Source organism: Lissotriton helveticus, chromosome 2_1 (assembly GCF_964261635.1).
Source record: "Lissotriton helveticus chromosome 2_1, aLisHel1.1, whole genome shotgun sequence".
In the NCBI taxonomy this organism is placed as follows: domain Eukaryota; kingdom Metazoa; phylum Chordata; class Amphibia; order Caudata; family Salamandridae; genus Lissotriton; species Lissotriton helveticus.
Window position 1 is genome coordinate 199,195,044 of NC_136059.1, and position 25,222 is coordinate 199,220,265.

General features: G+C 48.5%; 1 protein-coding gene across 2 annotated transcripts in view; it reads right to left on the minus strand.

Annotated features, from left to right (window-relative positions):
• Positions 1-25,222, minus strand: part of UBE2R2 (ubiquitin conjugating enzyme E2 R2) — a 157,681-nt gene that overhangs the window by 64,630 nt on the left and 67,829 nt on the right. For both annotated transcript variants that reach the window (XM_078674722.1, XM_078674723.1), the window contains exon 3: positions 24,731-24,828. In XM_078674722.1, coding sequence (XP_078530848.1) covers positions 24,731-24,828 — 98 coding nt within the window. The remainder of the gene's footprint in view (positions 1-24,730; positions 24,829-25,222) is intronic.

The window sequence follows — 25,222 nt, forward strand, 5'->3', positions numbered from 1 at the left end:
ACCCCATAAGTATGTTGTTCACTCTGGTCAAATGATCCAATAATTCATGGTCCATCAGATGGATATCATCTACATAGGATAATGCCTCCTCAAAAGGTTTGAAGCAATTCTGTTACTCTTGCTGAGAACAGCCCGGGCTATTCTTATATCCTTGGGGCAGTCTACAAAACGGACGATGAGAGCCTGGGGCTGAAAATCCTGCCAAATATCTGCTTTCAGGCGCTATATTCTGACAGAAGAATCCATTCGAGAGATCTGTTGTTTTGTATTTTTCCGCACAATTTTATTTATTAATGCGGCACTGTGTGCACTTTGTACTGCAAATGTCTTTGTGCATGTGTTCAAATGCTTGTAGTCCAAAACTAGACTATATGAATTATTGGGTTTTATTACGGGAAACAAAGGGTTATTCATGGGAGAGGTACAATTCCCTATTACACCTTGGTATTCAAGTTGATCTAAGATCGACCTGAACAGTTTTTTCGGGTCATGCTTTATTGGGTACCGTCTCTGTGAAGTGGGAGTAGTTTTTAGTGGGATTACATGGTGAGCTGATTCTGCATCCCACCCTACGATTGCGGTATAATGCAGGAGCTAGTGCTACTGCCCACTCCTGCGTGTATGAATTTTTCAGAGCTTCTGGAACAAAAGTCAGAAGGCTGGTAAAATTACTGTTTCTCCTTTTGGGCAATCCATAAACTCAGGCGGCCAATCGGCCAATCTTTTTGCAAAAAAATAAATAAAATAAAATGTACCATCCAAATGCCAGGGCCCCCCTCACCCCCAAAAAAAAGAACATACAGTTAACCTTTCTAGGTATGTCCCCCTCCATATGGAGTGTTATTTCATATCACTGGTGTGGGACACTTACCCTAGTATCGGGTGTTCCCACCATGATCTGTTTATTCAACACCACTGTCACCAGAAATTCCATCAGGTTCTGGCGAGCTATTGTTACTTCTGATGTGCTGTCTAGCATTATCAGAGCCCATTCCCCGTTTAGAAGTGGAGTCCTCAGTAGCATGGGTATTTCTTATTTTAAGTCCTGCTTCTTTTTTCTTAAATTGAGGTTTAGATTTTTGTTGATTTCTTTTTTGATATTAAAATCTGAACTGCGGTGTGTCTCTGGACTTTGTTCGTTCTTCAGATCTGTATTCTGACCGTCCTTACCTTTTTGAGTTTTTCGATGAACCCTGAAAGGAACAAGAGGAGCGTACATCAGTATTTGGATACCGGTCAGGTTTTTTTAATATCACAATTTCTGAGGTAATGCCTCCTGTTGGAGGGCTCCTGCTGAGGAGACCCACCCGTCGATCGCTTCTCTCTATTTTATTGCTTTTTAGTATCCCATTTTTTTTGTTGAGAATCAGGTACTTGCTTGGTATTATCCCTTTCAGGATTACCAATTAATTCTTGTTTCATAGCTCTGGCTCCCAAATTCTCTCTACCTAATTCGGCGTACGTATCTTCGATACTTTTTGGTAATTCTTGCTCCTGATGGGCAGGAGTGCATTCCCTTAAGCGTTGGCGTATACCCACCGATGATGCCTCCCCTTTTATGTTTGCTAACATAATGGTAGATAAATGGGAACAATTGCCTAATAATTTCATCCCCAAGTTCAGAGCTGGTTCTGCTCCATACTCATTCTGTATTTGTCTTATTACTTCTGGTATCACTGCTAATGAAGGGATACCATACTTACTGGTATAGATGGCAGTGAAAACTGTACCACAAGTGCTACAATCCTCTATTGGGGGAGCTATCCCCATTGGCAAACAAATTGTCAATATTCAGTGTTTTTCCTGTGGGCCTGTGTGTTGAAACACTCACTCTAACTGCGCTATTTTCTGTGCTATCCAGAATGGCACTGATCAAGTTTAGTGGGCATTCTTCCCATAACTGCATTCATTGTTTTCAGTTCCTTGTGGTTGACCTCCCGAGGTAATTTTAGTAGGTTGAAGTGAGTGTTCATAGAACTGTCATTTCTGTAAAGGTTTATTATTTTAATTTGAAGTACATGCAAGACTGCTATTGGCAATGTATCAATGTCTGGATGCGGTGTGTAAGCCGCTAGGACCCATCAAGTCGCTCAGTCTCTGCTGAGCGGACAGAGTCACACTTATTCTGTGGTGTGTGGGAGGCCCCTTAAACCAGTTTATATGCTCCTGGTAACTGAGCGGAACTTCAATGTACTCGTAAGGACAATATTCTTCTGGTGTTTAATCCGGGGTGTAAGCATGAAATGTATGTGCATCTGCAGATGGGAATTTAACCAATGAAGAGAATACTTCCATCCCAAATGACTCGTGTGCCTCAATTACAAATGTTAAAGTCCCACCTAATGCTGAGACTACAAACTCTGCTAGTTCAAAAGGAAGTACATTTGACATTTTCTGAAATGTTTTAGCACCTTTCTGTTCCCTATCACCTGCTGCATTCACATGTAACGCAGCTTTCTCTTCGACAGACATTGTTGAAAGAGTTGCAAGGCAAATGAGGTGGTTTTATGCACAATGTAGGGAACTACTATCCTTCAAGCTTGAATTAACCTACAGCCAATACATATGATATGCCTGTGGTGGATTTTTTACGTCCCACTCCAGACGTCTCTGGGTTCATGTGAGTAGGTCTCAGAGAAAAGCACAATTTAACTACTCAGATTTGACCATTAAGTAAGAACCAAACCAAAGTTGGATGCGCCATGTTGAGTAGTTCCTACAACTCTATGTATGATCTGTTTAGACAAACTAAGGGATTGGTGTCCAGACTGATTCCGGACAGCCCCAAAGGATAAGTAAGCCCTTAGGCCAGCTAGCTCACAGCCGTACAATGAGCCCCTCTTACCAAGGAGCGAATAGTTTCTGGCAACTATCGAGCATGATAACTCTGACCCTTCAGGAATCATGGAAGTAGTAAAGTACTTTTCACTCCGTCCCTTGTGCTCACGTTGTCTTGGAGAGACACGCCGAATAAAACAATGGAGACGTTTTCAATAAGTATTTTTTGAACCAGCATCATTCTAGTATAAAATACATGTGCTGAAACAACCATGAGACAGAAACCGATATATACAGTTATAAGCATCAGCTGAGTAAAGAAAAGGTAAAATTCTACCATAGTCCTAAGACAATGATTATATGCAGGCAGATGAATACATGACAGTAATGAGTACTCCTATGGTGCAAACCCAAACTAGATGCGCCTAAATGTAACTAGCATGTATGTAGCCAAGAATCTCCTTAGAATAGAGCTAACCCCATTAACTGATGAGAGCAAAGGACCCCGTTGAGGTCTCGAGACGGACACCATGCGAGGGATGTCAGACCACTGCTTGCTGGAATGTTTGTGTGCAAAAACCTCAGCATCTCGCGTCAGTATGGAAGTCTTTCTCCTCTGGTTTGCCCAGCGAAGATGTAGTGTTTATATACACGAAACGTACCCTCTAGGGGTTCTATCTAGAGATGACCCTTCTGCAGAGTTATTATGCAGAAGATGGTAACCCTACTGTGACAGAATTCTCATGTAGAATATATGAGGCTAGTTTTTTGGAGAAAACCACACCACAGCCATGATCACCTAACTAGGTAAGAGGTCAGTGCCATACCAGTTATGTAGAACAATGGTAGGGCAGTTGTAGGTAAAAGGTAGAGTAACTACCTACGTCTATATTGGGGTACATTAGGGTTCATAACACAATTCCATTACAGATTAAGGTCAGTGTATTTTCACAACCAGTACTGAATTGAGCACAGTCTCCGCATTGATTATAATTAATGGAAAACTTGGACGCTAAAAAATGAGTTACAAGTGACTCACCCTGTTTTTCCAAGACAGATATTTAATACATATTTAATATGGTTATCGCACACATACTATGATACACCGTTCAGTGTTTGACTACGATGCCTGCATAACTTGTTACATCCAAAAAGTTAAGTCTTTGGATTAATAGTTTGCCCAGAGGAGCTAAACTGCTGAAAAAGCACCTCTTTGCACAATCATTCACTAATTAGTTGCAGTTCAGGCAACAAAATACATAGATTGGAAGAAATACTACAGAACAGGCATTTAGAAGATCAATTTCAGTTTATAAGCAAGTAGGACCAGGGCAAGATTTAGGGTTTGGGGCACACATAACTAATCCAATTCATATTGTTTCGTTTGTCAGGCAGTTTGCTAATATATTAAACAATATTAAAGGAACCTTAAATATAGAAATCTCAGCTAATCTTGTTGCAGGGTTTGAGTTTTGTTGCAGCACACATTTATTACTTTGAAAGGAACACCAAATTAGATTATTGTAATAGGGTAAAAAAATATGGTGTTGCAAGCAGCATATGTGCTGTTCTCAGTCACCAAAATTGAATATTCACACCTTTCTGTGAAATGCTGTGCAGGACTGACTACACTGATTTAGCAGACATAAAATCAATCCAAGGAATTGGGTTCAAAGAGAGGACTTAGTTCTCCAGTATTGGATCTTTTATAGTTTGACATGCTTGAATTGTTATGTACCCCAATATAGGCCTAGGTAGCTACACAACCTCTTACCTACATTTGTCCTGCCTTGCTCTGCATAACTGTTCTATCACTGACCTTTTACCCAGTTATGTGCTTAATAAACGTTGATCAGTTTCTTAGAAACTAGACTTTGCATACACGCAGGTATTATTCTAGGCTCATTCGCATAGTCGTACATACAACACATTGATTATGTAAGAGACCCCCAGGCTATCTTTATGGTACAAAAGACCATACCAGCACCAGATAGGCAGAGGAGAAGCATCATGCTGACACCAGATGCGGAGTTCCTGGCCTGCAGAAGCTACAACACGCAGCGTTCTGACATCCCTTATGGGGTGTCCAACTCGAGACCAAGACTGGCTCCTTCGTTCTCTCCCATCAGGTAATGGGGTTGGCTCTTTCCTAAGGGATTCTTTTCTTTACACCCACATACTCTCTAGGTACACATAGGTAGGGTTTGCATCTTAGGAGTATCCTTGATTACCGTCATGTATCTATATACCTACATATATTCACTGTTTTAGCACCATGGTAGAATTCTACCTTTTACTCTGTGGGTGCTTGTAATCATATACATTTGTTTCGGTCTAATGATTGTCGTAGCATACTTATTTTATAGTAGAATGACGCGGGTTCAACCAATGCTTATTGAAAACATCCCCATCATTTATTCTGTGCATCTCTGAGACTAAGTGAGCACGTTTGATTGAGCGTAAAGTACTACACTGTTTCCACGATCCCTGAAGGATCAAGGATTGTCATGTTCGATAGTAGCCAGAAACTATTCCCTCCTTGGTAAAGTTAGGTGGCTTATGGTGGCACTGCAACCTAGCTGGACTAAGGGCCAACATATCCTTTGGGGGTGTCTGGAATCAGTCTGGACACCAATCCCTTAGTTCATGTCAAAGCGTGCAGATTCTATGTATTTTTAGGAACTACACGACAGAATCATCCCCAGACTAAGTGAGAGTCCCATGGTACCATAATAAAGCGTGTTTATCATTATAATAGGCTACAATGGCAATCTCTTAAAAAAGGACCAAACTTCAAACCTTAACCATTCAGCCGATAGCCTTTCTTGGGAGATTTTTAGAGCGTGCCAATTCCCTCATTTGTTCACTGCATGTCATGTGTGAAGGGAGTGTCCCTGAGCTCTGCTCAGTTTTCTTCTTCCAGATCTTCTACACTGTCTGGTACAGCGAAGAAGACCCTGTAAGACCTGCAAAAAGAAAAGGGTATATGTAGATGACCCTCTTAAGGAGTGTCTCTACTGCCTCTACCTCCAATATAAGGTAATGGAGTGTAAGATTTGTCACTTTTTCCTCTAAAACCTTGAAGAACAGATAGGGGATGCTTCTTCTCTGGTTTCAGGAGTCAAAAACTCAGATCATCTTCTGAGGACAGTGATACCTCAGCAAGGTCTCACAAAAGATCAAGATCCCAGGACCAAGTGATCTCTGAAGAAAGCAGAAAGGCCCTTAAGACGTTCCACCACAGAAAATCTCTGAAAAAGTAGAAATACAAACGAATCCCTCAGAGGCTGTATCATCTGAGCCCAGTACTCTATATGCAAGGGCTGGGGATTGCCCACGTACATCCTCATCTTAACCATCAATGTATAAAACGTACCTCAAATCTGTAGACAACTGTAGCAACAGTCAATTTCGATTGAGGGTCTCAACGGTGAAAATGACTACTTTATCCATCGACGCCCCGATCCAGTCAACGAGAACAAGACTCAGTCGACGACACCGTTGATACAACAGCAGACAACAGCAGACGACCCAGTCGACGGGAGGTGCATCAACGACACCAAAAGCCACAAGCCAATCGCCAGCATTACCCATGACCATTCCCACGACTATGACAAACTATAAAAATTACAAGGATCTTGCAAACATCCTTGTGACCTGAGGTTATCTCACCCAGCAAGGTCGCCACCCCAAATGCTTTCTACGGGATTTCAAAAAGCAGTCAAAAAAATCAGAGTCATCACCCATCATAGATTATATATAGGAGGAAGGCATCAAAATTATGAAGAGCCCGGCAACAGTGGCGGCAGTGCTGCCTCGTACTGACAAAATACAAGGCTCCATAAGATTCTGCTTCCTGCCTCACAGGACATCCCAAACAAAAAGCCCTCACATCGACCATCATGCTCCGGGGTCACACATGGGACGAGCAGTGTGCGACCTAATTTGGAAAGACTATTTATTCAGGCTCCCTTGAGCCGGTGGAGGTGACGACCTCGAGATTCCGCACCTGCGCGCCATAAGAGGTATCTGGACCTATAATTATTTTCGGCAGCCCACGCAGCAACCCCGTGCACACGCCTAATCCCTGCTGACGAGCGGTAATAACCGCGAAACACGTGTCCAGGGATGGCAAGCACACCAGTGAATACCCTCAAGACTCTGGTAGAAGCGCACCCGCTGATACCTACTACATCGACCATCATGCTCCGGGGTCACACGCTGATGGGACGAGCAGTGTGCGACCTCATTTGGAAAGACAAAATCCCTCATACGACAGGCGGCACAACACCGCTCTAAGAATCCTTCAACTCCTAGATCTATGCCACCAGATAAAGAGGGAAGGCGGTTAGACAACATAGGTAAATGATTCTCCGCCATGTTGCACATCAGTGTATGTGGCCAATACGCTAGCAATCCTGGGCCGCTGCGATAGGCAGATATGGTCAGACATTGGGGGCATCAATGACGTAGAGCCTGAATAGAACATTTGAGGCAAGGATTTGACTACAAGAGATCACAGACTGCACATTGAACACAGCATCCACTGGTTTTCACCAACTCACCAGTGCAGCAGTCTTAAGGCAACAGGACTGGCTAAAGGCGACTACGTTCAGACCAGACATACAGTCAAAAGTGCTCTATATGGCCTACGATGGAGTCACTATTTGGGAAGTACATACATGATGTTCTATTAGCCATCAAAACAGACACAGCCAGGTCACTTGGTAAGCTGCAACTCGAGAAGATGCCCTATCAAGGGGCACATGGAGGAGGATTTTCAACCTACATAGGAGGACGCCAACACTCCTAACATTATCAGCCCTTTCATTCTCAATACAGAGCTCCTCATCAACAGCAACAATACTGCCAACCACCCACTGCCGCATGTTTAAAAAGAACAAATCCATAGTAGAGAAAAGTTTTAAACAGTGACCTAAATCAGGGACCGGCTACTTCACTTCCTCCCATCCTGTGGGTGTGAAAATTACCAATTATCTCCACCATTGGTGTCTGATCCCCTCAGACAGACGGGTATTTGACCAAGTCACCTGAGGGCATACCCTGGAGTTTCCATCCAAAGACCACCCAACAATCCGCCAAGTTGAGCGCACCTCCCCACATCTTCTAGTACTCAAGAAAGAAGCCCTCATCATCCTGGCTAATGGAGCAATCGAAAATGTTCCTTTCACCCAGAAGGTATGGATTTTTGCTCTTTTTCCTCTTAACCAAAAAGAAAATCTGGGAAATGGAGAGCAATTCTAGACCTCAGGAAGTTAAACAAATTCTTGCAGAAACAACCATTCTGTATGGCCACTCCTACATTCTACATCTCCTTAACCAAGGAGATATGACAACTCTGGACTTACAGGAAGCATACTTCCATATTCCCATGCATCCTAAACACTCCAAATATCTCGCTTTAGATGTACCAATTACCAGTTCAGAGTTCTCCCATTTGGTCTCAATTCAGCTCCCTGCATTTTTACCAAATGCCTTGCTCCAGTAGCAAATGCAAAAATAACAGTTGGACAGAATGCAGAACAATGTCATACATTCACCCCAGTACAGAGATCTGGGCCTAAATCCATTTGCAGTCCACACCACCCCAGTTTAGACAAGGCCAGAGTCAAGCTATCCTGGCTGAAGACGGCTGATAGCCAGAAACCGGTCCTAGGAGGCTTGATTCCCGTCCAGGAAAGACATGGCTTGGCAGTTCGGGCTGGACTGTTCCCATGAGGCAAAGGGTCAAAGCTGATTTGCATATGGCCATGTCTGACCTGGGGTGGTGTGGAGTGCAAAAAAACGATGGATTTAGGCCCAGATCTCTGTACTGGGGTGAATGTATGACATTGTTCTGCATTCTGTCCATCAACTGTTGTTTTGCATTTGTCACCCCGAGTGGGATGGGTATGCTCAGACGTGAGTCCTATGCTCTCCACACCACTGGAGTCAAGCTATCCTGGCTGAAGACGGCTGATAGCGAGAAACCGGTCCTCGGAAGCGTGTTTCCGGTCCAGGGAAGGCATGGCTTGGCAGTTCAGGCTGGACTGTTCCCATGAGGCACAGGGTCAGACTGATTTGCATATGGCCATGTCTAAACTGGGGTGGCAGAGTGGGCTAAAGAACGGTGATGGATTAAACCCAGATCTGTTGACTGGGTGTGAGTGTTTGATTGGTTCAGATGCTCTGTCCATCACCACCCCCTTTTGTACCCCTGATTGTTCAGGGCCTGCCCTGCCTCCCTTGCTGGTGGTGAGTCTCCCATACCTTTCTGGTCCCGTCTGTCAGGCTCCGTCTTCCGTTTTCCTCAGGATTGTACCGATGCTATAAGGGGTTCCACCTCTCGACGGCCCAGGAGCCTGAAGTGATATACACAGACTGCCCGGATAGTCCAGAGAGGAAAGGATGGGGTGGTGTGGAGTGCAAAAAAAACGATGGATTTAGGCCCAGATCTCTGTACTGGGGTGAATGTATGACATTGATCTGCATTCTGTCCATCAACTGTTGTTTTGCATTTGCTCCGGTAGCAGTCACACTCAATTTCCATTTCTGGATGACTGGGTCTTAAAAGTTCGAACACCATTGTGGGTGTCCAAACCACAAAAGCTTGCCTCACTCTTTCACAAACTGGGTCTCTGTCCACCATCAAAAGTCATCAACTACTTCGAAACAGAGGATACGGTTTCTAGGCTCCAACATCGATACAATCCAAAACAAGGCTTTTCTCTTGCAGGACGAACAACAAAGACGAGCACATCTAGCAGTCAAACTTTCTAGAATTAAGTCTGTTTCAGTAGCTGATGGGAATGAGGTCCTCTGCAATAAATCTGGTTCCTCTTGCACGCCTGAATACGAGACAGCTAAATGAACAGTGGATCCAGACAGAATGGACCTTCAACTACCTCATCATCATCATCAACCCAATGATGGTGAAGACACTATTGTGGTGGTCTCAGATCTCCGATCGCTGCAAGGGCCGGATGTTTTTGCCGAAAATACCAGACTTTGTCATAACTACAGATGCCTCAATGGACGGCTGGGGCAGTCATCGCCAAGACCTACAAATCCAAGAAAAGTGGTCAGCACTTCAGAACTGAGTCATTTTTTTTTTACCTTGTAAGAGTTCCTACCAAGGATAGCAGGGTCATCCGTGCTGGTAGATCGCTAGGACTCTTCCAGAAAGCCTAACCGCTCTGGAGCTGGACCACAACTTACATTTCTCGCAAAACCGAGCATGTATTGGGCGCAAGCAACACCTTGGCGGGCACACTCAGCAACGCCAAGGACGGATGTCACTAGTGGGAACTAAATCAGTCAGAACTGAACAAAAAATTATTATGGGGGAACCAGCACTGGATCTCTTAGCGTCCAATTAGAACACCAAATCCCAATTTTACGCCCGTTGATACCCGCTCCCAAGGTCGTTGCAGAATGCCCTTTTGATCAGATGGGGATCCTCAATGGGTATTCATCTTACAAAGGTTTAACTACAAAACTGCTTGCTATTCTGATTCAAGCATGTGAATCTATGAAAGATCCAATACTAGAGAAGAAAATGAGTTACTTAACTGTAACTGCAGTTCTCCAGTATTGGTATCTTTCATTGATTCACATGCAACATACCATCCTCACCCGAGAGGTTCCCCTTATAACTCTGGATTATTTATTCCCAGTTGTGCTTGAACAACTGAGGGAATCATTCTCTCCTGGGAGTGTTCTAGAGCAGTGTTTCCCAAACTGTGGTCCGCGGACCCCCAGGGGTCCGTGACACATTCCCAGGGGGTCCGTAGGCAACAGTTTTAAAAGCACAGAAACGTTTCTTGTATAATTAGCAGATTTCCAGCAACAATAAAAGTGTCAAGAGAATGCCAGTGATTAATGTACCTGCTGGAGAGCAAGAGAGAGTTTTGTTCAGTGGCAGCTTTGATTTAACTAATGTAGCACAGAGGGTTAATGTGCCTACTGCAAAGAACGTGTAACATGCATCTTAAAAAATAATTTTGCATGCAATACTGCTTTTTAAGGGCAGGCAGTGGTCACAGTGACCTCTGCCTGCCCTTAGAAAATGAAAACGTTTTTTTTTTTTTTTAAATGCATGGTAAACAGGTTGCATTTTTTTTTTTTTAAACTGCTTTATTTAAAAGCAGTCCGCGACATGGTGGCCTGCAGAGCCCAGCAGGCCACCCATCGCTGGGAGGGCTGGCATTCCCAATGGGCTCGCTAATTGCGGGAGGCTCATTAATATTAATGAACCTCGCAATTTGCGACCCCATTGGGAATCCCAAACAGTGTTAAACACACTGTTGTACATTTCATTTAGAGACTCGTAATTTGCCACTCGCAATGTATCGCCAATTGCGAGGCGCTAAATGAAATAGTCGTACATCTGGCCCCAAAACCCTTAGTACTTTGAGTATTTGTTTTGTGTGCACATGTGTGTATTTTTTTCGAATTACTGTTTTAATGTTTGAAATTTAACTCATACAAATTGCTTGGGGGTCCCCGGCTTTCAGTGGTGACTCAATGGGGGTCCTCAGGAGTCAAAAGTTTGGGAACCACTGTGCTAGAGGGTGCTATCGCCCGATTGAATAAGGTTTGAAGTTTAGCCCTTTCTTTAAAAAAATAGGACATAGATGGGCTAAGTAATTGCTCATTGCCATTTTAGCCTATTACAGTGATACACCATGCTTTATTATGGTACCGTGGGACTCCCACTTCGACGACTGGGAATGATTCAAGCATGTGAATCTATGAAAGATAAAAATACTGGAGAACTGCACTTAAAGGCAAGTAACTAATTTTCAAACCTCTGCATTTAAGTTGTACCCAGCACAATATTACAAAACTGCACGGGTGCGAGTCGTTAAATATTTAAGTTTAAATTTCTTTATTGTGGTTTTAAGTTGCAACACAGAAATATGGTAGTATATATTCAGTTACCAACCATCGAAGCTTCAAAATACGCAATCATATCAAGCAATTTCAAGTATATTTCTAACCAAGAAACAGTCCCCATAAACGCCCCCCCCCCTCCCCTCCGACCCATTCCCCCCTCGCCGACCCCAGCGCAATTGCTATCTGTCTGCCTCTACGAGACCGCAGCGGGTACATCAGAGGGTTGGGGAGGACAAGCAGAACATACACTGGAAAGCGCAGGATCTCAATCTCAAAATGCTTATCCACCTCATCCAAGACCTGGGTCCAGTAGCACCGGACATGCTCACACTCCCACAATAAGTGGACTACGGTGCCTACTTGGCATCACCCCCGCCAACATGTCGCCTCCTGTGCTTTATCCATTGCGTGCAAGCATTCTGGGGTGTTGTACCAATATCGGACTACCTTCGTGAGGGTCTCGGTAAGCCCCATATGGTAAGCGGAATGTCAGGCCCTGTAGTATATGTTGTCCCACTCCTTCTGGCTGAAGACCCTGCCAAGCTCTTTCTCCCACCGTGCCTTGATGGGATTATAAGTGTGTGTGCGAGTTGTATCTGCAACATCTCATACAAATCAGAAATGATTTTAGCTGATGTGCGCGTGGGTAGCCAACGCTCATAAGGTGAAAGGAGTCTGTTCGCTGCAGAGCGTGCTTGGGGTTGAAGCGCCCAATGCCTAACTTGTAGATATCGGAGTCAGTCTATCTCTGGAAGCCCGTATGTCTGCCTCAACTGGGGAAAAGGAATGACCCCATCAGCACTATATACATGATACAGGAAGCGGCACCCGGCAGGCCCCCACCGTGCAAAGGAGACCGCATCCATGCCAGGAGTGAACTCCGGGTAATTCATCAGCGGGGTTAATGGCAAAGGAAAGGACGTAAGCTAGTGTTTGAGATTAGTACCGTCCCATACCTCAAGGGGAACCAGTCTAACATAAGAGGCGTACAAGTTAGGAGCCTGTGGGCTTTGCGTAGGAAGGGAATTTCCTGCAGGGGTCGCGCAGCTACAGCCTGGTCTTTAAACATCCAGTGTTTCTCCAACTCCCATCCACTAGATACCGCAACTGAGCGGCTTGAAAATAGAGGTGGAGATCTGGAATCCCCAAGCCCTCCCCCTCCGGGGCAAGCATCGACAACACCCGTCGCAGTCGTGGCTTCCGACCATTCCAAATGAATTGTGCCAGCTCTGCTTGTGTCTCTTATCCAGCCCGCGGGCGGCCGGAGAGGAACAGTGCGGAAAAGATAAAGGATCTGGGGTAAGATGGTCATATTGACCGCTGCTTTTTTGCCAAGCCATGAGATGGGATAGTGCTTCCATCTGCCGAGTTCCCTGCGGATCTTCCTACCCAGGAGCGCATAGTTGGTGGTAACCACCTCAGGAAGCGTGGGGGCCAGTTGGATCCCTAGGTATGGAGTTGTGTCCGTTGCCCATTGGATAGGAAGCAAGTTCTGCTGATGTTTCCGGGTGGATTTCGACAATGAGAGATCATGGGCCACCGACTTGTCCGCATTCACCTTGAAGCCTGCTGCCTGGGCGAACGCATCCAAGTCCACCAGACAAACTGGTAGTGCGGTCCTTGGGTTGGTGAGATATATCAACACGTCGTCCGCGTATAGGCAGATTGTGTGAACATATCCACCAAACTTTATTCCGGTAATAGCGGGATTCTGCCTCAGCTGTATAGCTAGTGGTTCCATATAGAGGGCAAAGAGTAGGGGCGACAGAGGGCCCTCGTGCCTCTTTCAATGGGGAAGCGAGAGGACGTATGTCCATTCACCCGTACCACCGCTGTGGGATACCTCTGACAATTGAGGATGTATGTGCGAAAGCGCTCTCCCATCCCAGTGCACTCTAGAACCTGCTCCAAGTAGGGCCAGTGAACATAGTCAAGCGCTTTCTCAGCGTCGACAGTGAGCATCATATACTCACCCGGGATGCGCGTGACCTTCTCGATAAGATGGAGAACCTGTTTGGTGTTATCGGACATCTGCCGCTCAGGAATTAATCCAACTTGGTCCGGGTCTATAAGCCCTGGCATAAGCAGGCCTAGGCGTGCCGCAAGAAAGCCAGTGTATAACTTTTAGTCTATATTGAGGAGAGAGATTGGGCGGTATGCTCCACACCTAGATTTATCCTTCCGGGGTTTAGGGATGACCGCTATAGAGGCCTTCAAGAGGTCACTCGGGATTGCCCCCGGGTCAGCGAAGGAATTAAACAGCCTGGTGAGCAGGGGGGCCAGGGTGGCACAGAACGTCTTATAAAAGATGGCAGAAAAGCCATCCGGCCTTGGGGCTTTAGCCGGCTTAAGACGGGAGATAGGAACATACACATGGAGGAGGTTATTGCAGCTATTGAGGTGGTCGGCTTGGGCCTGGGTAAGAACCGGCAGGGTGACAGTCTAGAAAGGCAGCCCCATCTGCGCAGGCCAACGGGGCCCCAGTGTAAAGGGTGGCATAAAAATCACAAAATGCTGCAGCTATCGCCTTATCCTCCGTTACGCATGTACCATCTGCTCAATGGATTTCACGAACCCCCTGCTTCTGTCGGGCTTCCGCAGCCTATGGGCTAGTAGGCATCTGCACCTATCCCCCCCCGGCGTAATAGGAATGTTTTAATCGGAGCGCTGCGAATTCTGCTATCTTGATCCAGCGCTGCTAGCTGGCGGCACGCGGCCTTAAGTTGTCGCCATACTCGTGGGGCACCGGTCCTTTGATGTATCCTCTCTAATTCCCAAGTTTGTTGTGTCAGGTCTTCCCTTTTACGCTTGCCCTCAGCATTATCTGCTACCGAAATAGCAATGAACCCTCACGACCGCTTTCAGCACTACCCATTGTGTGGCAAGGGTTGTGTCCGAGTTGGCGTTATGCGAGAGGTACTCAGTGATAGAATGCTGTATGCGCTTAACCACATCTGCCCAATGGAGGAGCAGATCCTGAAGACGCCACACTCTAGAGGGCAAAGATTTGGGTGTGAGAGTGGCAATAACGAATAGTTTTCTTACCTGTCGGTGTAGTTTTCAGCTTGAAGATCTTTCTGGATTCACTATGCTGTGCATTATTCCGCGGTCTTGTGGTTGGGTCCGGATTCGTAGTCTTTTCTTTGGGTTTTTTTTTTTTGTAGCCCAGGTGGGCGTCGGCGTCACACCCCCTTGGGTGTATTTCCGGTGACGTCGGCATGCTTCCTGCGGAAGCTCCCACTCTTGGGCGCCATCTTCGGGTTCTTTTTTTTCTGTGTTTCTTTCGTTTCCGAAGTAATGGCAATGTTCTATTCAGGTGATATTTTACCGCTTTGTACCTTCAAAGTATTTTCCACTTGTTCTATTTCCACCTCTTCTCTCTCCAGCCTCATCTTTCTGGCGGAGGTGGGTGGGTTCGCTAGTGAATCCAGAAAAATCTTCAAGCTGCAAAACAACACCGACAGGTAAGAAAACTATTCGTTTTGCAGCGTGAATCTTTCTGGATTCACTATGCTGTGCATAGATTTTGTAGCTGTTTCTCATCTCTGTGGCGGTTGGGTGGAAGATGAGCGTTGGGTATTGAATATGTGCTGTAGCACCTTCTGTCCAACTTGAGCTTCCTTGTTCATCTGTATGTCCACACAGTAGTGCTTCGTGAACGTGTGCACCGAAGCCCATGTTGCCGCCAGGCATATGTCTTGTATGGGTGTGTTAGCCAGGAAGGCTATTGTAGCACCCTTTTTCCTAGTGGAGTGGGCACGTGTCCCCTCTGCTAGCTCTTGTCCTGCACGCTTGTGGCAGAGTTGGATTGTCTGTGCGATCCATCGTGCAATGGTCTTTTTGGTTACTGCTTTTCCCATGTAACTGTTGGCGAATGACACAAAGAACTGTTTTGTTTTCCTGTGTCCCTTCGTCCTTTCGATGTAGTGCATGACTGCCCTTCTGGCGTCCAGGGTGTGCAGAGCTCGGTATCTGTATAGACTGGTTCATGTGAAATTTAGATACCACCTTCGGCATGAAGTTTGGGTCAGTCCTCATCACAACCCTATCATTGTGTATTTGTATGTAGGGTTCTTGTAGCGTCAGAGCCTGAAGCTCGCTTACTCTGCGTAAGGACGTTATAGCAACCAGGAAAGCTGTTTTCATAGTTAGCATCTTTAAGGATGCCTTGTGGAGCGGTTCAAAGGGCTCTCTCATGAGTTCCGTTAGGACTATGTTCAAGTTCCATGCAGGTGGTGGCACCCGCTTGGGTGGTGCGATCCTTTTCGCACCTTCTAGGAATCTCTTAACCACCTGTGATGTGAAGAAACTCCTGCAAGTTTCTCCCCTTGTGTAGGCGACTATCGCTGCCAAGTGAACTCTCAAGGAGGATGAGCTAAGGTTCTTCTCTAGCAAGTGCGTCAGGTACTTTAGCACTGTGGAGTCCTTCTTCATTTTATTGTGAAGTCTTTCTTGTCTGCACCATATTGTGAACCTTTTCCATTTCGCAACATAGCACTTCCGAGTGCTAGGCCTTCTTGCCTCCCGCAGGACCTTCAGGGTACTTTCTGGCAATCTTAAATGTGCGAACTCTATGTCCTCAGGAGCCACGCTACTAGGCTCATGCTCTCTGGCTCTGGGTGTAGCACCTCTCCGTTCTGCATGGAGAGTAAGTCTTTCCTCCTGCTGAATCTGTGGGGTGCTCACTGTGTCATCTCCATGATCTGCGAGTACCATGTCTGCCTCGCCCACTGTGGTGCGACCAGTATCAGTGTCATGTTGCTCGCTCTGCACTTGCTCAGTACTCTGTGCATCAGTGGTATCGGGGGAAAGGCGTAGGCAAACGTCCTTGACCAATCTATCCATAGGGCATTCCCTAGTGACCCTTCCTCGGGCTGCCTGGATGCGAAGTTTTGGCATTTTGCATTCTGGCGTGTGGCAAACAGGTCCACCGATGGAGTTCCCCATCTGTCGAATAGGCGTCTTGTCTCCTGAGCATTGAGCTCCCACTCGTGGGATGCCGATGTCTGCCTGCTGAGCCAATCTGCTTGTATGTTGTCCTTCCCTGGCAGGTGTATGGCCAGCAGGTCTATCTTGAGAGGGATGGCCCATCTCCATATCTCCTGCGCTAGCGTTGAAAGCGGGGCTGACTGTGTGCCCCCCTGCTTGTTGATGTAGAACATCGCAGTGGTATTGTCTGTTTGTATCAACACCTTGTGTTTGTACAGTCTTGTTTGAAAGGCTTTCAGTGCAAGGAAGATTGTCTTCAATTCTAAGTAATTGATGTGCTTTGTCGCATCTGTCGGTGTCCACAGTCCCCTCACCTTGAGCTCCTCCATGTGAGCGCCCCATCCCTTCAGGGATGCGTCTGTGGTGATGGTCACTGTTGGCGTTGGGGGCGTTAGAGGCTTTCCCCTTGCTATGTTCTCCATGGTCCACCATGTCATCTCCTTCTGCACTGCGTGCGTTACAACCACTAGATCCTCCCAACTGCCTGTAGCTTGTGACCATTGCTCCTGTAGCCATTCTTGAATGGGTCTCATGTGGAGTCGTACATTCGGTACCAGGTGGATGCATGATGCCATCATCCCCATGATCTTGCTCGCAGTCCTCACTGTCCGAGCTTGTCCCTTCCGGTAGAGGCGAGTTTCCTTCACCAGCGCCCTCTTCTCGCTGGGGAACACCTTGCCCTGTAAGGTGTTGATTTCTTCCAATGGATGGAGAACCCCAGGTTTATGAGCGTGCTTGTCACTGTATGTGCGTGCAGCTTGCATTTCTGGTATGAGTTTGCTTTCACCAGCCAGTCGTCCAGGTAAGGGTATACGTGTATTTCTTGCCTTCTTAGGTGCGCTGCGACAGCTGCGAGGCACTTTGTGAAAACTCTTGGTGCTGATTTTAGACCGAAGGCCAGTGTCGTGAACTGGTAGTGGCTTTCTCCAATGGTGAACCTGAGCATGTGTTTGTGCTTTCTGTTCATTGGAATGTGCAGATATGCGTCTTTGAGGTCTATTGTGACCATGAAGTCCCCGATCTGCAATTGGTGGAGCACCTCTTGCAGGGAGGTCATTTTGAGCACCTCTTGCAGGGAGGTCATTTTGAATTTTTGAGTTCTTATGAATTTGTTCATGAACCGTAAGTCGAGAATGGGTCTCATTGTTTCGTCTACTTTTGGTACCAGGAAGTACGTCGAGTATACTCCTGTGTTTCTTTCCTTGAAGGGTACCCGTTCTATGGCCTGCTTCCGCAGGAGTTCCTTTGCCTCCTCCTGCAGACACTGCAGCTGCTTGCCTGCTAGTGGCTTTCTTTTTGGTTTTCTGCTTGTTGGCCTCCCCTCCAACTCTATGCAGTATCCGAATTGGATAATGTTATGGATCCATTTGTCTGATGTGATTTCTCTCCACTCTCGGAGGTGGAATCTTAATCTTCCTCCCACTGGCGTCATGTGGTCGTAGGTGTCTAGTTTGTCTTGACCCATCTGTACGTGCTGCCCCCTGGGATCTTTTTTGTGGGCGGGCACACGGAGTTTTTTGAAGTCACTTAGAGGTGGGCTGCTGCCCCCCTCTTCTATTTTGTCCCTGTCCATTTCTCCCTCGAAAGGACTGGCCTCTTTGTTGGTACTGCCAGGACTGCTTCTGATGACCATGCTGAGTCTGCGAGTCTGCCTGGTGCGTTTGCTGGAAAGCCTGGTGTGATGTACCTGGCTGGTTTCCGCCTCTCCCGCCGGGCCTCCGTGACGGGGTGCCCCTCTTGTTCCCTCTGAACTGCAATGCTCCCATGGACCTTGCTGTTTCGTTATCTTTCTTCAGTTGGCTGAGCGTTTCATCAACTGTTGTTCCGAAAAGCGTGCTGCCGTTGAACGGTGTGTTCAGGATGCTGTGTTGCACCTCCGGTTTGAAACCGGATATCCTGAGCCAGGCGTGCCTCCTTTCCGTGACGCCCATCATCATGAGCCTGCTGGCGGTGTCTGCCCCATCCAGGGCCGTCTTAAGGCAAGAATTTGCCGCGTTCTTTCCCTCTTCAACCAGCTTTCCGGCTTTCTGCCTGGCATCCTGGGGCAAGTCCTTCACCAACTGCCCCAGTCCCTCCATGATTTGGTACATGTGCCTGTTTATCAGGGCGTTGGAATTAGCCATGCGCCAGTGGGTCGCGGCATTCCGTTCGATCCTTCTGCCCACCAGATCCATCCTTTTGCTCTCCTTATCCGGTGGTGGGCCCGAGGTAGTGGGTACGTTAGCCCTCCTCCTGGCTGTGGCCGTGATAATGGAGTCTGCGGAGACCGTGCCCTGAATGTAGGCCGGGTCCTTTGTGGCATGCTTATACTTCTTCTCAGTTCTGGGAGTTACTGCCTTGCATGTTGCGGGCTCCCTGAAAGCTTCCTTCCCCTGAGCCAAGACGCTCGAGCATTGGAAGGAACTGGCTCCTCGTTTGTGTTGGTAGCAATGTTTCTAGAAGGAAGTCTGCTTTCTGCTTCTCTTCGTCGAGCTTGAGCTTGAAAGCTGCTGCAGCAGCTTGTATCACCGAGTTGTAGGCCCCGATGTCGTCCGGCGGCGAGGGCCTCGAGGGGTAAGTGTCGACCACCTCCTCCGGGCTGTCGGTGTCGACATCTATGTAATCTACCTCCTGTAGGTCAGAGGGTGTCGAGTATGCGTCCGTCCTGCTTTCCTCTTCCTCCCCATAGTTGTAACTATCGTAGGGATTCTCGTACTCCTCCTGGTCGTCGATCACCTCGACGTCCTGGTCTTGTTCCTCGACGACGACTTCCTCCTCCTCGACTGCCTCCATCACCGGTGGCTTGGTCTTGTGAGGGATCGTGAAGGCCTTAATCTTTGCATCGAAATCTTTCTTCCGCTGCATGATGTTCTCCATTTCGGCCTTGAGGCGCCTTCTCTTCTTCTCCATCTCTGCCGCGTGTTCCGCGTCAGATGGGTCGGCCGTTCTTTTCGGCGGATGGTTCGTCGCCGTACCTTTCGGCGTCGAAGTTTGACGTCGGACCGGGTCTTGGGTCTCTGGTCGTCGTCGTCAGTTTTGGGTCTTTCTCCCTCGGCGTCGATCGATCCTTTTCGGGGACGATTTTCAACGTTTTCTGCTGATCAGCAGCCCTCGGCGCCGGGGACTCCTTCTCGGAGGATCCGCTGAGCCTGGGAGTAGCCGTGGACGCCGCCGTTTTTGGCGTCAGCGTTTTCGGGGTCTTGCCCTCGATTTTTCTAGACTCAGAGTCTCTCGGGTTCTTGGGGGCCGAAGAGTCTCCTACCTTGTCAGAAGTCTTTGTGTAATCGGTCTCTACGACCGTGTAGCTGTCGTCTTCGGCGGCAGCGTTGTCTTCTTCCTCGGAGGACATCCCCAGCTCGTAGAGGGACGGAGTCGGGGCCTTCCCCTGCAGGGTGGCGTGTGCTACCCTCTGCCTCTCTCTCACGCGAAGGGTCTTCGGGGCGAAGGCGGAACAGGCGTTGCAGTCTCCGCTTTCGTGGTCCACCGGTAGGCAAAGGTTGCATACCGGGTGCTGGTCCTTCTGCGCGTACTTGTGGTGGCAGTTACGGCAGAACTTGAACGGCGTGTTGTCCATCATCGAGCGTCCAGGGCCTCTCTGGTCGCGTGTTCGTCGACAGTCGTCGATGATCTCGATGAAAAAACGCCTTCTCCTTGCCGGCTTTTCGTCGATGAAGTCCCCTGCAGTCTTCAGATGATTTCTCCTCGTCTTTTCTGTATTTTCTTTCTTCTTTCTCCAAAAAATGTCTGGAGCCCAAACGGGAACGATCCAGACCCGACCGCGGAAAAAAAGAATCTGAAGATGGCGCCCAAGAGTGGGAGCTTCCGCAGGAAGCATGCCGACGTTACCGGAAATACACCCAAGGGGGTGTGACGCAGACGCCCACCTGGGCTACAAAAAAAAGAAGAAAAAAAACAAAGAAAAGACTACAAATCCGGACCCAACCACAAGACCGCGGAATAATGCACAGCATAGTGAATCCAGAAAGATTCACGCTGCAAAACTGGTTCATGATCCGATAGGGAGGCTACCCCTATCTCCACCGCAGACGCGAGGGCCCATGTTGATGTAGATGCTAAAAAGTGGTCCAATCTCGCATACGTCTTGTGTGCATTGGAGTAGTATGAATATTCTCGCTCGTGAGGGTGTAAGGCACACCAAAGATCGCATAGTCCCAAATCATTAACCCGAGCAAGCCCCTCCTCAGAAAAGGCGCGTTGACCTGACCTATCATTCTGGTTATCAAAAACTAGATTTAAATCTCCCCTCAGCATAATGTGCCTATCTGTGGTGTCTGTAGCTTTCGAGAGGGCATCATGTAAGAACTTCTCCTGGCCTTCGTTAGGAGCATAGATGGCGTCGATGGTGAGAGTCAGGCAGTTATATAGCAAAACGGTAGATTAAAAGCCTCCCCTTGACCTCTGCCTCCTTCTGTAAAACCTCCCCCGAAACCGCTGAGCCACTAAGATTGCCACCCCCGCTGTTTTGGTAGGACTGGAGGAAAAGAATTGTGTGGGGAATTTCGGGGTTCGCAGGCGATGGCAGTCCCTTGCTAAAAAGAGAGTCTCCAGCAGGAGACAGATATCCGCTTATGTGCTTTCTAGGCACGACAGGACCGCTCTACGTTTTACCAGATTATTTAGACCCCTCACATTCAGGGTCAGAATCTTAAGCGTGGTGACCGGCATACTAGGTATCAAAGATGGACGGGCTTAAAGGTCTGTAAGCAGCATCTACTTTATTGGATGGCCTATAGGCAGGAGAGCCGTGGTAATGCAGTGAAGTCAAGGAACCATGGGCGCCAGCTGCATCAGGTCTGGGAAGCGTGTGGCAAGCACCCCCCGCTCTCTCGGTGGGCATGGAACACAACCCCCCCGACCCCCAATAAAAAAAAAAACCTCCCCCAACAAGAAATTCGATGTTCAAAAGTCCATTGTCCATCATCTTCATAGGTGATCGGGAACGTATTATCACAGGGTAATGCGATCACATCTTAACACTCCCCCTCCCGCCGACGACTTGGCAAGAAGAACAAACCGCCAACAGCCGCAAGGGATGAAAACATAAAAGTCAGCAGGGGTGAGGCGAAGTCAGCTCTGAGGTGACTGCTTCCACTGCTGCTCGCTGGCCATCCTTGAACTCGGCCGCAGGGGGTTTCTTGACACAACGTCTACCTTGCTGGCGCCACTGGAATCCAGAGGCCTCAGCTCCCCCAGAGCGGCCCACCGGCTCCTCCTCCTCCTCCTCCTCCTCCTCCTCCACTGGCGGATCTATACCTAGCAGGCAACATGCTTCCTTCAATGAATGGAGCTGATAGAGCTTGTTGTCGAGCTTGAACACTATGCAGAATGGGTGGACCCAGCTGTAGGGGATGTTGTGCTGTTGGAGGTACGTTATAACAGGTTTGAAGATCCGACGCTTCTGTAGCATAAGTGCTGACAAGTCCTGGAATAAGACAGGTGATTGATTTCTGAAGGACAGGGGATGTAGCTGCCGAGCTTTCTGAAGAATGTTCTCTTTTGTGCGGTAATCCTGCACACATACTAAAATGTCCGGTGGGGCTGACATGGCCAACGGGGGTCCCACCCTATGCACTCTATCCAGTCTGAGTTCCGACTCGAGGACATCCCAAGATGTGATTGAAAAGTTCTCTTGTGAATCCAAACAGATCCTTGGTATCTTTGGCCAGCGTCACCCCCCGGATTCGCACATTATGGTGACGAGAACGATTCTCCAAATCCTCCAGGTGAGTTTGCATGTCTGCCTGCTGATCATGTATCCGCAGTATCTCCTGCTGTAGTGCCTCGATTTCGGTGTCTCGCTCATCATTCTTGGTCTCCAGCTCCGCCACGCGCTCCCCTATGCCATCTACATCTTTGTGAACCTCCTTGAGCTCCTCCAAAAATTCCTTTTTAAAAGGAGTGGATGTCATCCTTCAAAGCAGTGAATAGTGACTCTAAGAAGGCCTTCGTGATGGGTTCCGAGTCGTCCGTAGGATCCGTGGCCTGACGGGCAGTGGCTGCAGTCATGTCTTTAGGCGGTTGGTTCGCCTGGGCCTTGGCAAACAGGTACTTCACGGATTTGTCTTTGCAGACCCTCGAGGCAGACATGACACATATGTTGCGTTCAGGGGGTCTCCCTTCAAGAGTATCTCACCTGTCCCGGAACGCCCGAGCAGCCGTTCCCTCCTCGTGGCAGTGTCGCTCAATTGGTGCCCCTGTGCTGCGGGCTGCACGGCAGGCTATAGATTACCAACGTGCTCTACCGGGTGATGCGTCCCCGCTGTTTGCCGCTCTACACCAGTGGGGCGGGGAGACGAGCTCTGGACCCTTCCTGTGTCCACCGCTGGGTTGTACTCCTCCCCGTTGCAAAGCAATCCGCTGGGCCTTCCTCCAAGACAGACCCCCACTCGTCACTGGCGTGCTGACCATCTCGTACCCACTAATGGCACCTGTTGTCCCATCGAACCCGCCTCCGTGGGGGGTCCGGCCCTCTACCGAGCGAGGTCTCGACGCCTCCTTAGGTCTCCCCTTCACAGACTATAGGCCCATGGAGCTCGTGGATGGCCCCCAAGTCTATCTGGCGCTGAGTGGCCCCAGAGCCACGTCGTCTAGCTTATAGGCTTCCACCAGTGTCGCATCACCCAGCGGCCTCTTACCGTAGTGCAAAGCCCGCCGCGCGTCTGGCTATGGCCCAGCTCCCCGCTCGCTGCCCAGCCCCTAGTCGCCTTTTTCCGTGGGCCGGCCCTGACCATGTGCTTGGGAGTCACTCCCAGGCGATGGCAGTACACTGTGCCGCCACTGTCCTTGGTCTGGTCAGATTCTTCCTGCCGCCGCTGGGAACCAACGTCCTGCGCCCGGGCCGGACTACTTCTCTCTGTAGTGCAGTCTCCGTGGGGTCGCTCCAGTCCCTTCTCCACCCGGCACTTCGCCGACCTAGTCTGGCGGCAGGCAGCCCCCCCTGGGCCGGGCCTACCTCTCCGGGTCTGCCAGTTGCGGCGCTCCGCTTATTGCAGGCCTCTTCCCTAGGCCTGGTGTTGCCCGCCGACCTCCCGCGCTGTGTCTGCTCCACCCGGGTGGCTGATTTCCTCAATAGGGGGCCGGTCCCCGCTACCAGCTCGTCGGGGTTTTACAGAGGCTCTTCTGTCGGCCCCTGGACCCTTGGCAGCACCCGCTCTCCGTCTCCCAGTCGCCGCTGGGCAAGGCCACCACCTCACCTGAGGCACGCTAATAGTCCTGCACGCCCTTTAATGAAAGGCTCGCCCACGTCTCTACCTCGCGCTAACGCCGGAGGGCCCCAGTCCTCCTGCCGGGCCCTCGACCGCACGCGCGGCACTGCAACTCCCCGCGGTGCCTCACAAAATGGCGCTGCGGCAGTCTTCCGCTGTGGCTCTGCGTCCAGCCACGACCTGCTGGCCGCCTCCAAGCACTCGCCGGGCCTCCGGCAGCTAAGACAGCGTCAGTCGCTGCCTCCGGGCCCCGTGGGGGAGGGCCGCGTCCCCGGCCGTATGCTCGGCTTCGCCCGATCCACGCCCACCGGAGCTCCCACTCTGCCTCACAGGTCAAGCCAGCTGCCCCACGGTCCGAACCGCTCCCCAGCCAGGGTCAGCAGACAAGGGAACAGCCGTTGGCGGGAGCAGAAGAACGACACGTCCACTCACGCCGTCATCTTGGCCACGCCCGTCATGAAATATTTAAAGGTATTTAAGCACTCCTTACTGCCCACCACCCATGTGTGCAAGGTCTGTGCAATCATAACATTGCAGAAGGCCAGCGAATACTGGGCAAATGGAATAGTAGGTTATGAGATTTTTAACTATTGAATATGGGTGGAAGCGATTAGTGGTGGAGCAACAAATGTGCTTCAGGAAATATTCCGGTAACTGCAAAGTTCTCCAAAAGAAACATGTATGGTCCAGTACATTGTAAAATAAAATAAAATTACTTTGAAACTTGCCATGCAACACCTGTTAGTAGGAACGTGTTTCCAGCTCGGTTGGTGGATCCACAGATACAAAACAATCTTTAGATTCATTTTTATAAATTAGACACCATGAAACAGTGCAGCAGAGAAAATGACAAATAGTACCTGACATTCTGTGTAGGGTTCCACCTCTCGGATGGCAGTTCTCCACTTTGCGGATCATCTACAGGCGGGTGAAGAATTGAAATGCATACATCCCCATTCTAAAACAGATCAAGATTAAGCAACACTAAGTTAAATAAGTTCATTTAAAGCTTTCTGACACCAAGTTCAACAGAAAGCTATCCATACTGTATAACAGGAGGGAATAATGGGTGCAATGAATGGCAGAGGTGAATCAGACAAAAGAATGGTCATAATTGCTTTACTAAGCTGACCAAGATTTCATACGACACAGTTTTGCAAAATGTGTGTGTCTACAATGTATTTTAAGCCAGTTCCAAAAGGTGCAACATTGCTTATAACCAAGATACCCATTTTGCGTTAACAATGTGGACAATATAAAAATGGTCAGTTTCATTTTACAGCAGAATTCACTTAAATGATCAAAGAAGATATAATAAAGAGTCTAAGTTCCTTAATTTCCACTTCGGGTAA